Consider the following 18,681-nt stretch of genomic DNA (forward strand, 5'->3'; position numbering starts at 1 on the left):
GCAAAGCACGCAAACATCAGCAACCCATGCATTTGACACAACTACAGCCTGACAAGACATTATATAAATGTAGCCATCTATTAACTTTTCCGTCAGAAACGTTTTTAGAACAGCAGCTCTATAACCACACGATAAAACCAAAAGCTACATTTGAAACTGTATGCTTTTTTTGTTAGGGATTTGTGTCGTAAGAACACAAGGCCACTATTTAAATTGTACTTCATGGAAAAAAGCAGGTAAACATAACAAATTCCTTTTCTCGTATTCTTTTACGCGAGTTGACATCAACTTCAGATGCTACACTGGACTGTGCTTTCAATATTCCCTAACAAATACATTTGTGCTTTATCTCCCTCACCAGAGAAAATGAAAAATAGAGCTTTCCACTCTAGTTGCATTTTCTCAGGCACCTCCGAAACTGGTGATTAGGTTAACCAAACTACTGATAATGAATAGACATGTGCACTAAAAATACCAACAACTCAAAAGGAAATACTGCTTCCAAATTCAATTGATCTTCACAGGTCAACAGACTGGAAATGTCAGCTTGGCACGAACCCACAACTAGGAAGTTCTTTTCTGTCAGAGTTAAGCTAGCGTCTTATTTCAAAGGTGATGATGCTGCAACAGTTGCGTTCGACTCAAATGGGAAGGTGGAGATCGGAAATGTGGCCCTTTGTTCTTCAGCTTGCCGTCGGATTTGCCCCTTCGTTTTAGACACAAAAGGAAGAACACACTGATAGGACACCTTTTTTCTAGGGTTGAGATGACATGACTATGCTGCATGTTAGTACTTTTGAGAGCATCTTTGATCGGAAAGTTTCGCTTTACGACAACTATGGCATGTGAGTTGTGCATCCATTACCACTTGAGTGTGTTTCTACTTCCTACAAGCTCTGACAAAGGAATAACTGGTTTAGGTGAGTGCTAAGATATACTAATACAAAGATATAGTGGGAAATAAAAGGAAACCATAAAGATAAAGATTAGCAGAGAATTCATCCGGAAGCAAAAGAATTATCGCCCCGCGTCCAACCCACAGAGAGAACGAGACACAACAGCTGCCTTTTGTATAAGTACGTTTACGTTTTTGTTTCCTTTTTCTTTTTTCCTCAGTAAAAAAGAACAAAAAACCACTCGTCTTGCTGCGACCGCCTCCAACTCTTTGCACGCAAAAGCGCTCCCGATCCGTCACTTAGTCAGTCAGCTCACTGGCTCGCTCACTGGTGTCCGGGACTCGACTGTTTCCTCTCGGCTCGGCCTCGGAACGGCGGAGGGAGGAACAATGTCTCTCAGCTCCTTGCCATCCCCCGTCACAGTCGTCTGCTGCCCTCTCAGGTCAGAGGAGGCCATCTTGCTTGCGTTCTGAGCGTCCCTGCTCGAGGAGCTATCAGTTCTCGCTTCCTCCCGGCAGGCCACATGTTCCGCTTTGGGCCTGGAGGTGCTCAAGTCCTGGGGTTCGTTTTCCGTTGTCGCAGGCGGCCCCCCTTGTGTGGAGTGACCCAGGGAGAGCTGGTGAGCCTGCGGAGTGTAGGTGGAGGGCGGCATGGCCTGCAGATGGTGGTGTTGGTGGTGGTGATGATGGTGGTGGTGTTTAAAGTGCTGCCCTCGATGATCTCTCTTCTTGTGACTCTTCGGTCCGCTGCCGCTGCCGCTGGTTGCCGTCCCGCTGCTGCTGCTGCCATTCCCCGGATCGGTGGACGCCTCTTTGTGCTTCCGGCCGGGATGCTTGTGAGACTTCTGTCCCGTTTCTACCTCCTCCCCTGTAGGGGTCACAGTTGATGCAGTCAGTCGTTTTGCTATCCCCGGTACAAACGTCTCCGTCGTGGAGGTGGTGGATCCTTCCAACTCCTCTAAAGTCTCTCGAGTTTTGCGTTTCTTGATGGGAAGCGCCCTCTCCTGAACAGGCTTTACGGAAGACTCCTTCTGAGCTTTTTTCTTGGCCTCGGCGGTGAGAATGGCCGCGGCCGTGTATGCAGCGACTGAACCCGTCCCCACCACCGACTGTGAAGCAGCTGCTGGCTTGCGGCCACGTTTTTTGGGGGTGCTCGGCGGTTCCAGTTCTGATTTCCGCTTGCGCCCTCGGCGCACTTTGGCAACTGCCGCTTGCACCACTGGAGCCCCTGGTTCAGTTTTGGGAGCCACAAAGGGCATCTTTACAAGGAGTTTTCCTGGACTCTTTTCGATGACACGCTTTATTGCCACCCCTTCTGTGGCCTGCCGTACCTTGCCGCTGCCTTTGGGCCGACCCCTCCGGCGACCAGAAGGTTTGACCACTTTAGGCTTCTTTGGTGGTCTCTTTTCTCTGCGAGAGGGGCTCCCTCGGCCCGTGACTGTGAAATCAAAGTCATTGGGATCTGTAGTGGTATCACCCACCTTTTGGAAGTATGCCATGAGCTCCACTTTGGAACGGAAGGCTTTCCCTTCTGGGCTGAAAAATAAAATCAATATATTTTGTATTATACATATTGAAGACTGTAATTCTGAGAAAACAATTTGAGAATTTGAGAAAGTGTATCTGTGCTAAATTATAATTTTTAATCATACATGTAAATCATGCAGTCCAAATAAAAAAAAGTTTTTTGCATTTCACATTTATTCTTTAATAAAAATGAAATCAAAGAAAAAAAAAATTTGTGTTACAGGGAAGTAAATCATACAGACCTGTGGTCCAAATATGAATATTTTCTTGGATTTCAATTTAATTTATTTAAGCACCTTATAATAAAGAGTGATATCAAAGAAGAAGAAAAACTGGTGCGGGAAGTAAATCATACAAACCTGTAGACCAAATACAAATATTTTCTTTGATTTCACATTTATCTTTTATTAAGCTCCTTTTAATAAGAGTAAAATGAAATCAAAGAAAAAAAGACAGTGGTAACTGTGACACATCGGTCAGTGTTGAACAGCATGCACACTTATTCATTATGTCAAATTGTTTGGCAGAAAAATACACTTGACAACATTGAATTAGCCATACAAAAAATCTTAGAAATCTAATCTAAAGACTAATCTCTGCGAGCCCGACTAGTGTAATGCACAACTCTCTCTATACATGTAATTTAGATTTACTGAACAACCACTGAGTTGTGCTTCAAATATTGTTGGGACCTGTTACACAAGCTCATGTCTTACACTGGAAGCGACCAGTGACACGCCACCTCAGACAAATGTGATTAAAAGGCCGCTCACTTCGAGAACAATAACTAGATTAGCGTCCACACCAGAGCATGATAACGCTCTGTTTACAGGGTTCGTACACATTTTTACCAATAAATTTCCATGACTTTTGAGACAATATTAATGACCTAATGTTTAATTATTTAGCAAGAATACATGTAAAATAAGAAGAAAAATCTATGTTCAAATTTAATGACTATTAATGCTACTTCTTTACTTTCTATTTGTTTTAATAATAAGTACAAGCTACGAATGTGCCAGAGGTTACTCCATGCAGAAAACATATCACATCACTGAATATTATAATTTATTTAACCAATATTATCAACTAAACTCAGGACCTGAATTTCATTTAGGAAACCCTTTAGGTCTAAACAAGTAGCCTAGTATTCAGGTACAGAAATAAATTGTAAATTAAAAACAGATTAATCCATAAATTAGTTACAAAAGTTATTTAGTCAAGAGCAGTGATTGATCCTTTTATTTTTTGTCTTTCGATAAAATTTAATGACTGACGGCACAGCTTTATTAGGCTGCTGTCTCTTTAAGACCGACCACACGGATCCAATATACTGATTCACAACAACTGCTTACATTCACTTAAAACAAAACCTACTGTTTATGAGGATACTCGCCAGGACGGGCATTTTGACATAATTTTGTGTGTATTTGGCCGCTTAATCGCAATAAGGTGCGGAAAAATAACTAAATTTGGAACTCGCGAGGTGTTTGATGCGGCTTTATGTGTGCGCGCTTTGGATCTGACTGGAGCGCGCAAGTACCGAATGGTTTAAAAAGAGTTAAAAAGATGTGCAAATGATACTGTTTTGTGCTGATGCAACACTGGCCCGATTAAGCAAGTGACAATTCTGTCAACTGTCCCGAAACGCGAGCAAAAATCTCGCATCGCAGCATGCAGCAGCTCTTTTGTAGTGTAGGCGAGATGCGCTGATGTGAAGCCGTTTTGAGAGAGTGAAAGAGAGAAGACGAGATACCTCTGACTCACTCTTGCTGTTTTCATATGACTGATTTGATCCGATATTCTGTGCGGATTAATTTACACCTAACCTACATGCTATATTAAATAAATGTTTGCGGGAATTTCCCGCATTATAAACGCGAAACCTGCGGGAATGAGTAAAACTAGGCGATATATGCGCGATCCTACAACGAAATTCAGGATCTGATTCAAAAATATATTCTATTACACAGCGATTTGTGAAATACATTTCCACGACTTTTCCAAAAATTTCTGGGTTTCAACATTTTTCCAAAACTTTTCCAGGCCTGCAAATTGCCGTTTTAAAATTCCATGACTTTTCCAGGTTTTTCATGACTACATAAATGCTACATTTATGTCGTCTGCCACTTTAAATGCTCGAGCTCTGTAAAGCTGGATGGATTCTGATTGGCTGTCTATGTTTTTATCATTCATTTTTAAAGTAGTTCCAACTATATTGTTCTCTGTGATGTTATCATTGTAGACTAGTGTGGTGTGGACTCTGCTATTCTTTTAAATTAAGAACGAATTTTAAAACTTTATCGATGTCATCCTTGGTGTGAACGGGCCTTAAGACTTTAACGACAATAAATTGAGAAAGTTTCTTACTCAAAACATCAGTATAAAACTGACTTCGTATGGGCTAAAACAATTTTACATGTTAAAACTACATATACAGTGGTGTGAAAAAGTGTTGGCCCCCTTCCTGATTTCTTATTTTTTTGCATGTTTGTCACACTTTAATGTTTCAGATCATCAAACAAATTTAAATATTAGTCAAAGATAACACAAGTAAACACAACATGCAGTTTTTAAATGAAGGTTTTTATTATTAAGGGAAAACAAAAATCCAAAACTACATGGCCCTGTGTGAAGAAGTGTTTGCCCCCCTGTTAAAACTGTGGTTTATCACACTTGAGTTCAATTTCTCTAGCCACACCCAGGCCTGATTACTGCCACACCTGTTCGCAATCAAGAAATCTCTTAAATAGGACCTGCCTGACAAAGTGAAGTAGACCAAAAGATCCTCAAAAGCTAGACATCATGCCGAGATCCAAAGAAATTCAGAAACAAATGAGAAAGAAAGTAATTAAGATCTATCAGTCTGGAAAAGGTTATAAAGCCATTTCTAAAGCTTTGGGACTCCAGCGAACCACAGTGAGAGCCATTATTCACAAATGATCAGGAAGGGGGCCAACACTTTTTCACACCACTGTAAATATGGTGAGAAATAAAAGATTATTTAAATTCGTAAGCCAGCGACCAAAAACATCACAAGCTAGCTTTGACGTAATGGACAGAGGTATATAACAAACAAGATTCAAATAAATAATTCATGATATATGTAACCATATGTAAACAGGGAATATAGCACATCAGAAATGAGGCCCTAACTGGTACTTCCAGTGTTAACAGGTTTAGTTTTGTTGCGTAGCAGCATGCCGTCCCTTTTAATTAGCAGTCAAAGACTCTCCAAACACAATAACTTAACTTTAATAATGATTGATTTGTTGCATGTGTGTCATTTGGATGCAGTATTACGAAACAAATTTCATCACAGTTGCTCTCAAAACTCTACTAACTTCCTGTAACTTGTACTAACTTGATCAGGTAGACATCAAATTTTCCAGCGGATCGCCCCGACTTGCGCTGTTTCAGCTTGCGCGTCCAACCTTGAGGCAGTGAAGGGTCGTCATACAGTGGGCCTCTGTCCCGAATGATGGAACGCCGCTGCTTGGCCGATGCGGAAGATTCTGGAGCAGCTCCAACTTCAGGGTCAGTGGGTTCAGACTTCCCTGCCTCTGTCTGTTGTCCAACATCCCCCTGCGTAAGGAGGGGCGGCTGTGGAGGAACAGACACTGTGGCCTCGAGTTTTTCCACATCTTGCCGTTCCCTTTTGTTTTTCTTCTGCTTCTGCGTCTTGTCTTTTGAACCCTCCTGGTCTTCATTCTTGTCCACACCTCTGCTGACAACACAAGAAATAAGTGGCACACTGAGATAGGATGACAGTCTTACGGGTCCGTATTCAAGTCAACCGCTTGTCTAAATGAAGTATTTTTTTTTAACTGTGCTGCGTTTGCCATCATAAATTCAATATTTTGGCTTCAAAGCATGCTCATTTTCAGATCACACAAGCTCTATTAAATACCACCAAAGAGCAGGCAAGATGTGGCCTGAATTTGAAGTGTCAGCATAAGACTCGGTTAACCAAATAAACTGATGCAGTTTGCACCTTAACATCTTTAGACATCATGTGAAACCTGAGTCTAGGATGTGTCTATTTCGTAACATCAGGAGAAACACGTTCAATTTGATTTCTACTCTGCTTACAGACACATGGAAATCACCCTGGAGGTGTCGAAAGGCCTGTGTCAAGCAAAACCTTGACGTGGAGGTTGAATCATTGAGTCTTCAGAGGACGGAGGAATTTCCCACTTGTCTGTGGCTCGTCGATCAAAGCGACAACAAACTCCTTGTCATTTTTACAAAAGAGGTTAGTGATCAACTTAATTTGCCTTAGACCTAATTGGTAGATTACTCTAAAAACGTATGCTTTTGTCATCATGACCACATGGCAGTTTGGTGTTTGAGTAATGAACAACAAACAAAATATTTCGCCCATAAAAACATCAGATCGCAATAAAACACTTATACATTGTGAACGTCATTTCCATATCTACAGCAAAGAAAAACAGAGATTTAAGTGCAAAAAATAACTACCAAAATATGCTGCCTACTTATTTTGAACTTTTTCTTCAGTCGTCTTGCAATGCTTCTTGCCTTGTCTCAGTTTACAAAACTTTCACAGCCAGACTGAATTAAATGACACATTTTTTAGATTTTCTTAACATTTAGAGTTACTCTATCAGGGTGGAGACTGTAACAGATCCCACATGTTCAAATGTTGTCACTTTCAATGACAGTAGGTGAAGTCAAGCGATGAAAACAACCACAAAATTTACCAGGTAGAAAGCTGAACGAATAGTTACTTTGTTTTTTTTTATCTTACAATGACTTATCTTACAAACTTCTATTTAGCTACTTTATGAGTATATATGCTGTACTTAGCATGCATATTAAGTATTAGGGCTGCACAATTAATCGAATTTCTAATCGCAATTACAGATGCCACAATTACATAATCGTTCAAAGCAGCAATTAATCGTTCAAAGTCCACTTATGTTATTTTGCATGCTTAAGATGCTTTTTTTTCTTTCATGTTATCTTAAGGGGTTTTCCATTGTTTTAATTTTAGTTTTAGTATAACATTATAATACCATGCATATTTTTACCTTTTTATTTCAAGAGAAACCAATCCGATGTATAGTTGACATTTGAGGCTTAATACTATAGAAAAGCAATAAAAGTTTTTCAGTTAGTGTTTTCAGCTTGTTTATTTTCATATAAAAATATGGCATGCACTTGCTTCAAACAAAGGTGTAAACATCATTCATTTAATCGTAAATTAATTATCGCAATTACAATTTCAAAGGAATAATCGACAATTATGATTTTTGTCATAATCGTGCAGCCCTAATAAGTATAGCTAGAATATTTAATTTGCACTATAAACCCTGAGCTACCATTTCCCATCATGCATTTTCACCGGTTTTAAAACTTTAGTAGAGCGCAACAGTTGGGTTTCAGAAGCAGAAATCACATTTTCAAAACAGAGAACTTAAATTTTTAAAAATAACATAAAAGTTTTAAGAGCTCAAAGACTGTTAAGTGATCATATCATATATGCTTCTGTAGAAGTCAGTGAAAACTTACTTTTTTGAAGTTGCTTAATATAAACTATTTAACTTAAAACGGTTTCTTAAAAAAAAAAAAAAAAAAAGAAGCTTAACAGTCAAATTCCCAGTGAAAACCTATGGTATCCATAATCCAAAAATGAGATACACACCAAAACATTTATTTAGAAATGAAAATCATGGCAAAAATAGTTCTGAAGTGACTGCTCACTCTTAAAATGCACTGCAAATAACAATCAAGTCTGCCTCCCAAGTCTCAAACTACTTATTTCCATATACTGTATATGAATATCCTGCAATGAACATAATTTAGAATGTAATGCTGTTTTGCTTAAAATCCACCAGTTTTAGTTTTCACATTTTTAAAAACAATTGCATCACAACGTTTCATGGGATGAGTAGTTATGTTGAGGTTCTGGCAACTCTGAATATGATTTAAATTCTTGGTGGCACATAAAAGAGGAGTGACAGCATGAGATAAAGAATCCTTCAACCAGCCAGGATCAAAAAAAGAAAAAAAAGAAATTGGTTTCCACTTGACTTTTAAATAAAACACTAAAATAAGTATAAAAGAATGAACTTCTAAGGTTTTAACTAATAAACCCAAACTTCTACAGACTGCACTACATCCTCAGTGACATTCACTTGACTTCTTGATTTATATCTTTTGAAGAGCAAGTGAATATACATTTCTACAATTACTTTGTTATTAAACCATCCAAGAAAGTCATCATCATTTTAGTCAAAACCTGCATCAATTCATCACTTTAGCTGGACAAATATGTTAATTCTGACATAAAACATTTTTGGGAAGTTCACATCCTGCATTGTGACTTGCACAACCCCATTCAAAATCAATTCAAATGCATTTTTTAATACATTTTGCATACATGTTATGCACACAACTTTTATGACTTCATGTTAAATGAGAAACTACATGGAATATTTGCATTTCATCAATATTTGTAAAATTATCCACAATGCAGCACCACCTAAAATGAGTTAAAGACGATTAAGTTATTAAAAATCTAGGAAAATCCAGTCACATGACCAAATATATACAATTTGCCTTATTTATATATGTATTTTTATTTAAAATTTTGCTATGCATTCACATTTATTAATTTACAACTTCAGCATGTGTTGCATGCTCCATGAAATGATTGCTAGGGCAGAAACAGTTTCATTTGGCGTAGATGAGATATTCTGTTTGTTAGCCATGGAAAAATTTATAGATGTGACCTTATGCATGAACTACAAATTTATGAAATGAATGCAAATGAATACCAGCCACTCCTAAGTTTTCTTTAAGCCACGACTTTGTTGGGGCAAGTCAATTAAAGAACCATAATGAAAGCTAATTGGTATTGGTCATAATCAAGTTTTTATTGTGAACGTTGACTGTTCAATTTAGTACTAAGTAGGAGCTTTATAGGAGGCGGCGAAGGCCTTGAACCTCTGCTGGAAATCAATGAATATGTGCATTAGACAGCTCCTCGTATGTAATCTTATAAAATACGAACAATTATACCATGTTGGACAATCTAGGATCATGTTTAACCATAATGAACAACCGTCTTTGAAAAGACATCGGAAAACCAGAGACGGAAAGATCGTAACGTGTTTATTTGAACTTCCTTTTGACTCACGATGATGAAAGTTCAACTTGCCCCACACTGTAAAAACTGATTTAAATAAAATATTTAAATAAAACAAAGATTACTGGACTGTGTTTTACCAGGAAATACTATTTTAGTTGTTCTACTTCAAAATGTAATGTGTAATTCGATGTGTTACTTGCCATTCTCTGCACCTTTCTGAGTGACAATTGTTTCCTGGTTTTTTTCAGTGTATTTTCCAAACAACATTTTAGTGACCAAATTAAATTCACAACAAATATTCAAAATAGCAATCTTCCACAGCTGGCAAACTAAGTATTTCATCTAGCCAGTACTAGTCAATCTAGTAAATTGCACAGGATGCAAGTTCAGCCTTCGAGACATGTCACAAGTGTGTGCAGAAGACATGAAGCAGTGTCTTGCATGTCACTCAGTTTGTGCAAATCCCCCTGCGGTCGACCACACACACAAACACACACACACACACACACACACACACACACACACATACACAAATATTATGCTGCTAGATCCGTTAGCGGGCTACCGGAAGTCAGCGCAACAATATCACCAGTCTGCTCTCACATGGGAGTGCCTTGTGCATTGCTAAAGCAAGCACACTATCTATTTCAGTGACGCGAGAAAAACGAGTGTGTTTTGCACCTGGAGTTATATGGTTTGCATGCTGCAGGGTCAAAACGAGCAGCAATAACAACACAAGAGACACGCACGGTGACATCAGGCAGAGAAATAACGTTAGCACACTGGCCAACTTGCATGCATATGCAAACTTGGTACCTGATGATGCACAGCTACCCACACAGCACACCATTGCATTGGGCTAAAACGCATCTTAACCTCATTTCTAAGCACTTAGTCAAGCCATTCCACGCCAGGACAGGCAGATCTATCTAGAGCAAATCTCATTTCGGTCCCCTGCCTTTTCCTGCAGCGCCACAAGCAAGCTAACTTACTTCAGTCTGCTGTTTTTGACAGCTAGAGAGGCTTGGAATTAAACGACACGGGAGCGCCTTAACATTTCCGCGAAAGAGCCGCGAATATCAGCAAAACAAACCGCGTGCGTCCAAACCCCCAGGCTGCCTTTCGCTCTAGATTTCAGAAGAGTTTTTGAAGTAACGTCAGAAAAGGACACCGAACACACACTGGGCTTAAGCGCGCGGTTCTCGTGGCGCACAAAGTGTCCGCTGATCGTGGAAAAAGAGCGGGAGAAATGCGAGTGACGTATTCTCAACGCCTTCGCGGGCTAGCCCGGCTAACATTCCCCCCCTCAGCCCTCAGCCTAAGCCTGCTTGACAAAATATCACAGCGACGATCAAAACCGACGCCATCGCCGCTCGCGACGCCTGACATTGGAATCCGTGACAATGGGAATGGATGCGGTTCACACTTACAGTCTCTCCTCCCCGCTCTCTGCGGCGGCCATTTTTATTTAAATAAATAAATCTCCAAAAAATCACGCAACATCTTTGTGGATACCCCTCACCCTTCTCCCCACTGCCTCTAACACAACACCATCCTTCGGACGCGAGATCTCGCGAGAGGTGGGGTGGAAGGGAAAGGGGGTATAGCGCGTACGTTCTCGCGAGAGCTAAGAAGTGGATAACCAGAGAGGGAAACAACGTCCAGGGCGAGGAGAGCTGCATTGCACACCAGAATAATAGTGCATAACTGTATTATTCCATTCTGTGACAAAGTCCTGTTTCTCTCAGATAAATCCATGTCAAGTTTGTGAATGTGTTTTCAGGTATATAAAATGTATAAACACCCTTTTCAAACAGGTCTGTGGAAGACTATGAGTGTCACTTTAAATAAATAAAAAATACATTTGATTATATATATATATATATATATATATACTGTATGTAAATGAACAAAAAAAATTAAATAGACTTTACAGTTGAATTTAATTTACTTATATTTTTAATTTATTTTTACATTTATTCTTTTAAAAGTCTTTAAAAAAGTTTAAAACAATAATTGGAAAAACAGCAATTATACATTGTTTGAATATTTAAAAAATGCCCTTTTAAATTGCATTTTTAAAAAGCATTTGGCACTTTGATTTTTGAATCCATTTTTGATTTTGATTTGCTTGTTTGTTTGTTTGTTATTTCTATTGATCTAAATCACAAACCTGAACAAGCAAGAATAAGGCTCTTTATGCCAGTGAATCTCATATGTTGTGCAATTGTTACTTTCTTCAATTACATATTTTGCTTCACATTGACATTTTCATCAGTCCAGCTGAGAGCAATCAACAAGTGCTGTGAGGTGACATTTGCAAGGTTGACATTTGTAATTTATTTTTTTCCCAACTTCCTCTTTTGACACATGAATGCGATAATGAGGTAAGAAAAGGAGGAGATGAGAGTACTATTGGGGATGTCCCATGTCTTTGCTTACAGGCCCACAGATAAAGGTATATTCACAGACTTGGCAGAAAGCAGAAAAGAAAGACATTTAAAGAAATGCACATTTATGTAACCTTTACCTTTAAAACTGAATCAACATCAAATGCAAATGCCATGACTCAATAAAAACTCTGCCATTTGCATTTTAAATAATTGTCCAATCCATATGTTACATGGTGAGATTTTTATGTGTTTGGATTGGAGTTCTTGAGAATGTTTTCCTTCTATTCAGTTGAGCTTATTTTAGTCTCCCATCCTCCTGCAATCAAAAAACACTTGCTTGGGTATTCAACAACACTCGCATCTGAAACAGCGAAAACAGAATAAATCTGACAGCTACAATTTCTTCGGAGGCACTAAATCTATACTAAGGCCCATCACTATAGATAGGCTTAGAATAGAATATAAAATAAAATATGTACAATGTTAGATAACAGATAAAAAATAAACGGCCCTATATTTTAAAACTGAGGTATTTTTTGTCATTTTCGATAGCATTTTTGCACCAAACACTGCTTAATTTCTGACCCTGCCTGGAAGAGACAAAAAAGTAGTGATAGAGTGATACAAGGGTGTAGAATTTAGTAGTGATGCTAAGGACATGTCCCTACCAATATCTAGCAACTACTAAATTGTCCCTAGCAATAATTTTGATCATACAATTAAATGTCTGTCGTCTGCTGTTACGTCCCTACCAATGCGATGGCAAAATCAAACCTACCTTGGAGTGATATATCAGAGCCATGTCATAGCATCCCAACTAAATTCTACACCCTTGAAAATCACAAGCAACGCCCAACTTTGGAAACTAGAGTTTTGCTACACAAAGTTTAACCATGATATTTGTAGTAAAACTGTGGCTATGCAAAAAAAAAAATTTAACAAACATTTTTTTAAATGAATAAGATTTTTTTAAATGAATTAATATGTCTATTTTTATTAAGTGAGGATACATTAATTACAAAAATAAATGTACAAAAAACTTTGTTCATTAATGAATCCTTAAGAAATGTGTTTTCCACAAAAATATAAAGCAGCACAACTGTTTTCGAATAATCAGAAATGTTTTTTAACAGTAAATCATCATATTAAAATGATTTCTGTAGCATCATGCGACACTGAAGACTGCAGTAATGGCTGCTGAAATAGTACATATTTCACAATATTACTGTTTTTATTGTATTTTTGATCAAATAAATGCAGCCTTGGTGAGCATAAACCATAACATTACCAACCTAACTAACCTTTGAACGGTAGTGTATATTTGTAAGAAACTAATTATCTTTATTAATTATATGGTTCTGAAAACCTAAAAAAGGAAGAAAATTGATTGAAATGAATCTGTTGTAGTGCATCAAGTTCTGAAAACGTTAAACATAATGCAAAGCATACAGTAAAATACATGGATTTGATTGGGTGCGTATCTAATCTACTCATCTACTCCACAACAACATGCAAAAAACCCGAGGCCACATCCACCCATTCTCCAGCCTGTGGGCAGAACAAAATTGAAACTGAACGCTGGCGTGGTGCGCGTGGTGTGTTGTTGTATTAGTCATACAATACTGATTGAAGGTTTGCCTGTTTTTTTTTTTAATCACTTTTGTTGTGTGTTCAACAACTCCTCTCGGTCTGTAATGTGGGCCACGGCATTTTTGGCCATCGCCGTTGTTGTCTGTGCCGTGAGTAGCGACAGAAGTTCGGAGGACAAGGGCCGCGTTGAATTGCAGCGAGCGCGTGAATTGTCACAGCAGCCGCGTTATGGCCAGTGTTGGTCTCGAGCGCGGGAGAAAATACAGTCGAGCTGCAAAGAGTTCAGTGATGATGTGCAGAGCAAGATCGCCTTGTCCTTCACGTACTGCCACCTGCAAAGGTCAACAGCTCATTTTACTGGAATCAGCTGAAAAACAGGTGGAAGCAGCGTAAGGTTCGCTGGTCTTCAGTGGTTTACAATGATCTTCCAGCCTGGCCGAGCTGGTGTTCAGCTGGTCACCCATTCTGACTAGAGTCCAACCCCCCTGACAGACCAGACCGGGAGACCAGCGAACCAGTTTGTCTTAGTGTAAACAGTTTTTTCTTTTACCCAGTGGGGAAGACGTTTTTCACTACTGTTTAGACCAGTGGCTCTCAATTACATTTGCATCAGGACTTAAGGCTGATGATACATGAGGCAACTTTTTGAGCAATGTTGTCATCAACGGGCAACCAGGTGAGGCACAGGGCTCATGACTGATCTAAAGTATTCAGATAGAACTTTGTTACCCATTCTTAATGGGAAAGTGCCCAAGCAACATTGCTCAAAAAAAGTTGGCTGGCAAAATTGCTCAAAAAGTTGCCCCGTGTATCATCAGTCTTAGAATCTATCTACCTGTCTATCTTATTTAAAACAACAGCAAGTGTCTGTATTAATCAATAATAAATATGGCTTAATGTGTTAATATGGCTTCATTTTACTCAGTATATTAAAAATGCATTATTTGCATTTTATTTTCATTAACATTATTTTTTATTAATTACATTTCACATCATTTTTTCTTTGCTGTCAATGACCGTATCTGAACAAACCAGATGAGAACTAGTTTAGGCGAAGTGTTATGACTTTATTCAGCATTAAATATTCCCTGTGTTCTGCAGGTCGGGTCGTAGTTTCCCAGAGTGCCCTGAAGAGAGTGATGTCAAAACCTGCACCCAAGACATGGATCCTGTGGCCTTCAACACCTACACTGAGTGTTTTACCCATGCACACAGTATATGTCATTACTTACAGAGTGAGCGCTGGCAACAAAGATCTGAGAACACCATTCACAGGTACAAAGGTCCCTAGATGCATATTTCATATATGAAAGGTATTTATGTGCATAAAATATTAATGTGAGCCGATTTTCATCTGTGTTTCAGGTTGACTGAGAGTTCAGCGGGGGTTGCGGAGCAGTTGGCCTCCACCCAGCGAATGGCAGAAGATCTGATCGTGGTCCAAAGTGCCGCGCTCAAATCCCAGGAAAGCATCCTTCGTAATGGAGAGGAGCTCAAGAGCACCCTGCAGGACTCAACTCAAGGTGTTGGTCAATATATAAAATAGAAGGGAGTATGCTTATTGAAGTATGATACCTGGTTTAGAATCACTGATAGTGAAAGTTTTAGCAATAAAATGTTAAAATATACATTTATTTAAAATGAGAAAAGCTCATGTAAGAATGCTACTAGAATGTTGAAATTCTGGCTGATACAATAAGCCAATAATTATTTTATGTTATGATCTATCACTGATAACTAAAAAACATCTAATACATTTTTCTTCTGATAATTAAATTCTATACTATTTAGTCTATAAATATTGTAAATATTCACACACGCATATATATATATATAGATAGATAGATAGATAGATAGATAGGAGAAAATAAAATAAATATAGAAAATAAAATACATTTTAAAGTTGAGTTTTGATAAAATTATATTTTACAGTGATTAAATTCATGTTTTAAAAGATTAGCTTTAAATTAGTGTTAGATTATAGCAAAGGTCATTTAAATGTTGGGGAAATGAGCATGCACACGGAAATATTCAGTATTAAAAAATGTGTAATATTGGCCAATAACCAATATGGTACCTATATATTATATATCCCTAGTAGTTACTTATAGCCCCAAGGTGTAAAGGTCAAAGGTCAGGTTGAGATGTCACAGTCCTCCTCTCTCTTATCATTTAGATTGTCAGCTCATCGCTGACTCTTACACACTTATATGTCAGATCATGCAAGCATATGCAGTTGAATTTATTCTGGAAATTCACCACTTAACATGCAGGCTCCATTCAGACTGTTTTGTAGATAATTTCAGCCTGACAGAAATATCTTATTTTTTGCATGTTGTAGAGATGAGGCAATCAATGCCAATCAAACTGAAGTATGTGCTTGACCTCAAAATGTCTTGTCTTTTACCTCATTCTGTGCATGTGTGCTGTGATCCACACTGAGCTAAATTGTTTGAATGTTCAGGCCTGAGAGATGTGTTTGCGGAGATGAGGCATTCTGTGCAGGAGCAGCAGGTGGCATTTGCGGAAATCTTTAACCGTGTAGCTTTCCTTCAGAGCTTCATTATGACTGAAACGCACACGTTTAGTTCCCTCTTCTACAACACCCTGGGCTTTGGCGCCTCTTTTCTTCTGACTTCTGTCCGGCGCACAGCTGGAGCAAGGTGAGTTTAAACCTGATCAGTCAATGGAGTGATTCTAGAATGGATGATGATGCAAAAATAGCTAAAAGGGTTTTTGTTTTGTTTTTGCTGCCAAAATATGACTTTTACATGACCTTTTCTAAAAAATTATATGGTCAGTTTTTTGCTGCTCTTCTGAGATTTCTGTGTGAACCTCTTCTTTGCATGTGAAATGTGGCTAAAAGTCAAGCACCAGTTCTCAAGCTGTGGTTTTTGTAAGATCAATATTGTTTTTAACCATCCTATCTTTCAATAACAGCCTGTATTATTTTGTGAAATGATCACAAAACAATCTACACTGAACGTTCCACTCAGGCTGTTAAGATCAGACTGAAATGATCAGGGATCTTAGCTGTTTGTTGTTAGCGTGTCTAGCCATGTGCAGAGTTGTAGGTGCTACACACAGTCAGGAACAGTCCTGGTTTGATTGATTTTCCCACCTCAGAGTAGGCACTAGTGTGCATATGTTCAAATTTATGCATCTGTCTTACATCAGAAACTTGCACAAATTTGTAAAAAGCCATTTTAAAAGCTTAGTTTCAGTTTAATACTTAATTTCTTTTGAGTGTGTTTCATAGAAGGGATCATGTGTGCATATGTTGAAATGTATTCATCTGTCTGACATTAGAAACCTGCACAAATTTGGAAAAAGAGATCTTAGAAGCTAATTTTTTATTTATTTTTCATGTATTTTTCTTAAGTTTTGAAGTTTGAGTGTTTCGTAGTAGGCATCATGTGTGTGTATGTTCAACTTTATTCATCTGTCTGACGTCAGAAACTTGCAAATTTAGAAAAAGCCAGTTTAGAAGCTATTTAAATTCTGAATGTGTTTCATAATACATTTTGCTTCACATTGACCCCTTTAATTACTCAGGGATTGACATTGATGCATCATGTTTTAATTTGAGGTTTTTCCTTTTTGGACTTGTGGCTTTGAATGTATACCTCGAAAGGATGATCTGTAAGACGGTTTTGGAAAATGAGGACCATGGTTTTCAACAGATGGTAAGACTAGTGCATAATACTGAAGTGGTCAGTGCTGTCTAGGTTTAAAGTGTGGAATTTAAGCAAAATTCAATAAAAAATGAATCCGCATACTGTCAGTCATGGTTTATTGCAGATTTCCTTTTTTGCATAGGAGAAAATCGCCTTTTCAGTTGGTCTTCTCAGAAAAACCATGGTTCTAACTGGATGCCTTGTTCTGCTGTACTTCGCTCTGCGCTACAGGAATATCAGCCGAGAGAGTCTTGAAATTCTGAGGGAGCTCAAAGAGACTCACTGTGATCTTCAGCAGGCCTTGCAAAAAGTAGGTATCTCCAAGAGAGCAGGTACCTTGACATTTAAAGGGTTTAGTTCCAGAATTTGGTCTTGATCTTTCATATGATACCTTCTAGAATGTCTCTCGGCATCTGTGGATGAATGGAAGAGGTCCAGACAAAAACGTTGCCAGAGTCAGTGGGAAGAGAGAGATGACAATTTAGTTGTTCTGCATCCCTCTAGCGTTGTGAATGCGGCCCTGTCCACATTCTCTGCGTCTCCTGACAGTAAGCGCTGCTTCTGAAAGAGTTGACATTTTAATCGATCTGCATGTTTCAGGAGGCGACCTGAGCTCAGATGATAATGTAAATTTGTTTTATGAAAGATACACAGTTTATATCAATAATATTTAAGTTAGCGCTCTGATTTGTTGAACTAACATCCTATTTCCAATGCAAATTTATATTGTCATCAGCCAGACATTATGAGACACAAAGCACCTCAGAAGCCCTGAAGAAACGTCAGCAGTGTACATCAGGGTCTCGTTCACGGACGTCTTCTGTCACGGTCTACAGTGTGCTGGTGGATGATAATAAGGTGCTGTGCATACATTAATATATGTATTAATGTTACAAGAAGGTTTATATAATGCGGTTCCTTTCCAGGAAGATTATTAGTAAATGACTTTAGAAGCTTTTTTAAAAATTTAGGATGAAGTTTTGGTGTGAATGTGTTTCATAGTACAGTGAACTTGATATTGACCCCTTTCATAAAATCACTCTGACATTAACGCATTGTTTCATTTTAGATTCTTCCTTTTTGGACTTGTGGCTTTGAATAGACATCTTGAAAGGATGTAGAAAAGATTGTTAGAAAATAACTTAAATTTCACTTTTTCCTTGCACAAATTACCACACTGCATCATATTTGCTGAACGAAATGCTTCCAATAATTTTTGATTTTGGGGTGTTGATCGTTGAAGGCCTAATTCTGATTTCAAGGTTAGAAATATGGCCCGTGACAGATGAAAATGCAAACATGAGCCAGATGTTTTCTGCTACATCTGTGGGTGTTTTACTACATCCAAAGAGTGACAGAAAATTGCAGATTTTATAAAAAAAATAAATAAACGCTTATGATGAACATTGACATTTGATTTTGTTATTTTGATAGATGGAAATTAAATCGTTTCCTGATATTAGGCATCGTTTTATATATATA

General features: G+C 38.2%; 2 protein-coding genes across 3 annotated transcripts in view; one reads left to right on the forward strand and one right to left on the reverse strand.

Annotated features, from left to right (window-relative positions):
- Positions 1–337: 337 nt before the first annotated feature.
- On the reverse strand, positions 338–11,198 carry LOC107674345 (methyl-CpG-binding protein 2-like). 2 transcript variants are annotated; one of them, XM_016468298.1, is made up of 3 exons: positions 10,970–11,198; positions 5,787–6,146; positions 338–2,431 (listed from the first exon to the last, which is right to left on the reverse strand). In XM_016468298.1, the coding sequence occupies exons 1-3, from the start codon at positions 10,999–11,001 to the stop codon at positions 1,204–1,206; spliced, it is 1,620 nt and encodes a 539-aa protein (XP_016323784.1). In that variant the 5' UTR covers positions 11,002–11,198; the 3' UTR covers positions 338–1,203. The 2 variants fall into 2 exon arrangements, with proteins under 2 accessions (XP_016323784.1, XP_016323785.1); XM_016468299.1 differs by lacking the exon at positions 10,970–11,198 and adding an exon at positions 6,515–6,526.
- A 2,428-nt stretch (positions 11,199–13,626) lies between these two features.
- Positions 13,627–18,681, forward strand: part of LOC107674346 (uncharacterized) — a 6,718-nt gene continuing 1,663 nt past the window's right edge. Inside the window, exons 1-8 of the mRNA XM_016468301.1 lie at positions 13,627–13,862; positions 14,624–14,797; positions 14,888–15,045; positions 15,987–16,185; positions 17,112–17,208; positions 17,342–17,513; positions 17,598–17,747; positions 17,936–18,057. Coding sequence (XP_016323787.1) covers positions 13,627–13,862; positions 14,624–14,797; positions 14,888–15,045; positions 15,987–16,185; positions 17,112–17,208; positions 17,342–17,513; positions 17,598–17,747; positions 17,936–18,057 — 1,308 coding nt within the window. The remainder of the gene's footprint in view (positions 13,863–14,623; positions 14,798–14,887; positions 15,046–15,986; positions 16,186–17,111; positions 17,209–17,341; positions 17,514–17,597; positions 17,748–17,935; positions 18,058–18,681) is intronic.

Source organism: Sinocyclocheilus anshuiensis, unplaced genomic scaffold, assembly GCF_001515605.1.
Source record: "Sinocyclocheilus anshuiensis isolate Anshui unplaced genomic scaffold, SAMN03320099.WGS_v1.1 scaffold188, whole genome shotgun sequence".
Classification (NCBI taxonomy): Eukaryota; Metazoa; Chordata; class Actinopteri; order Cypriniformes; family Cyprinidae; genus Sinocyclocheilus; species Sinocyclocheilus anshuiensis.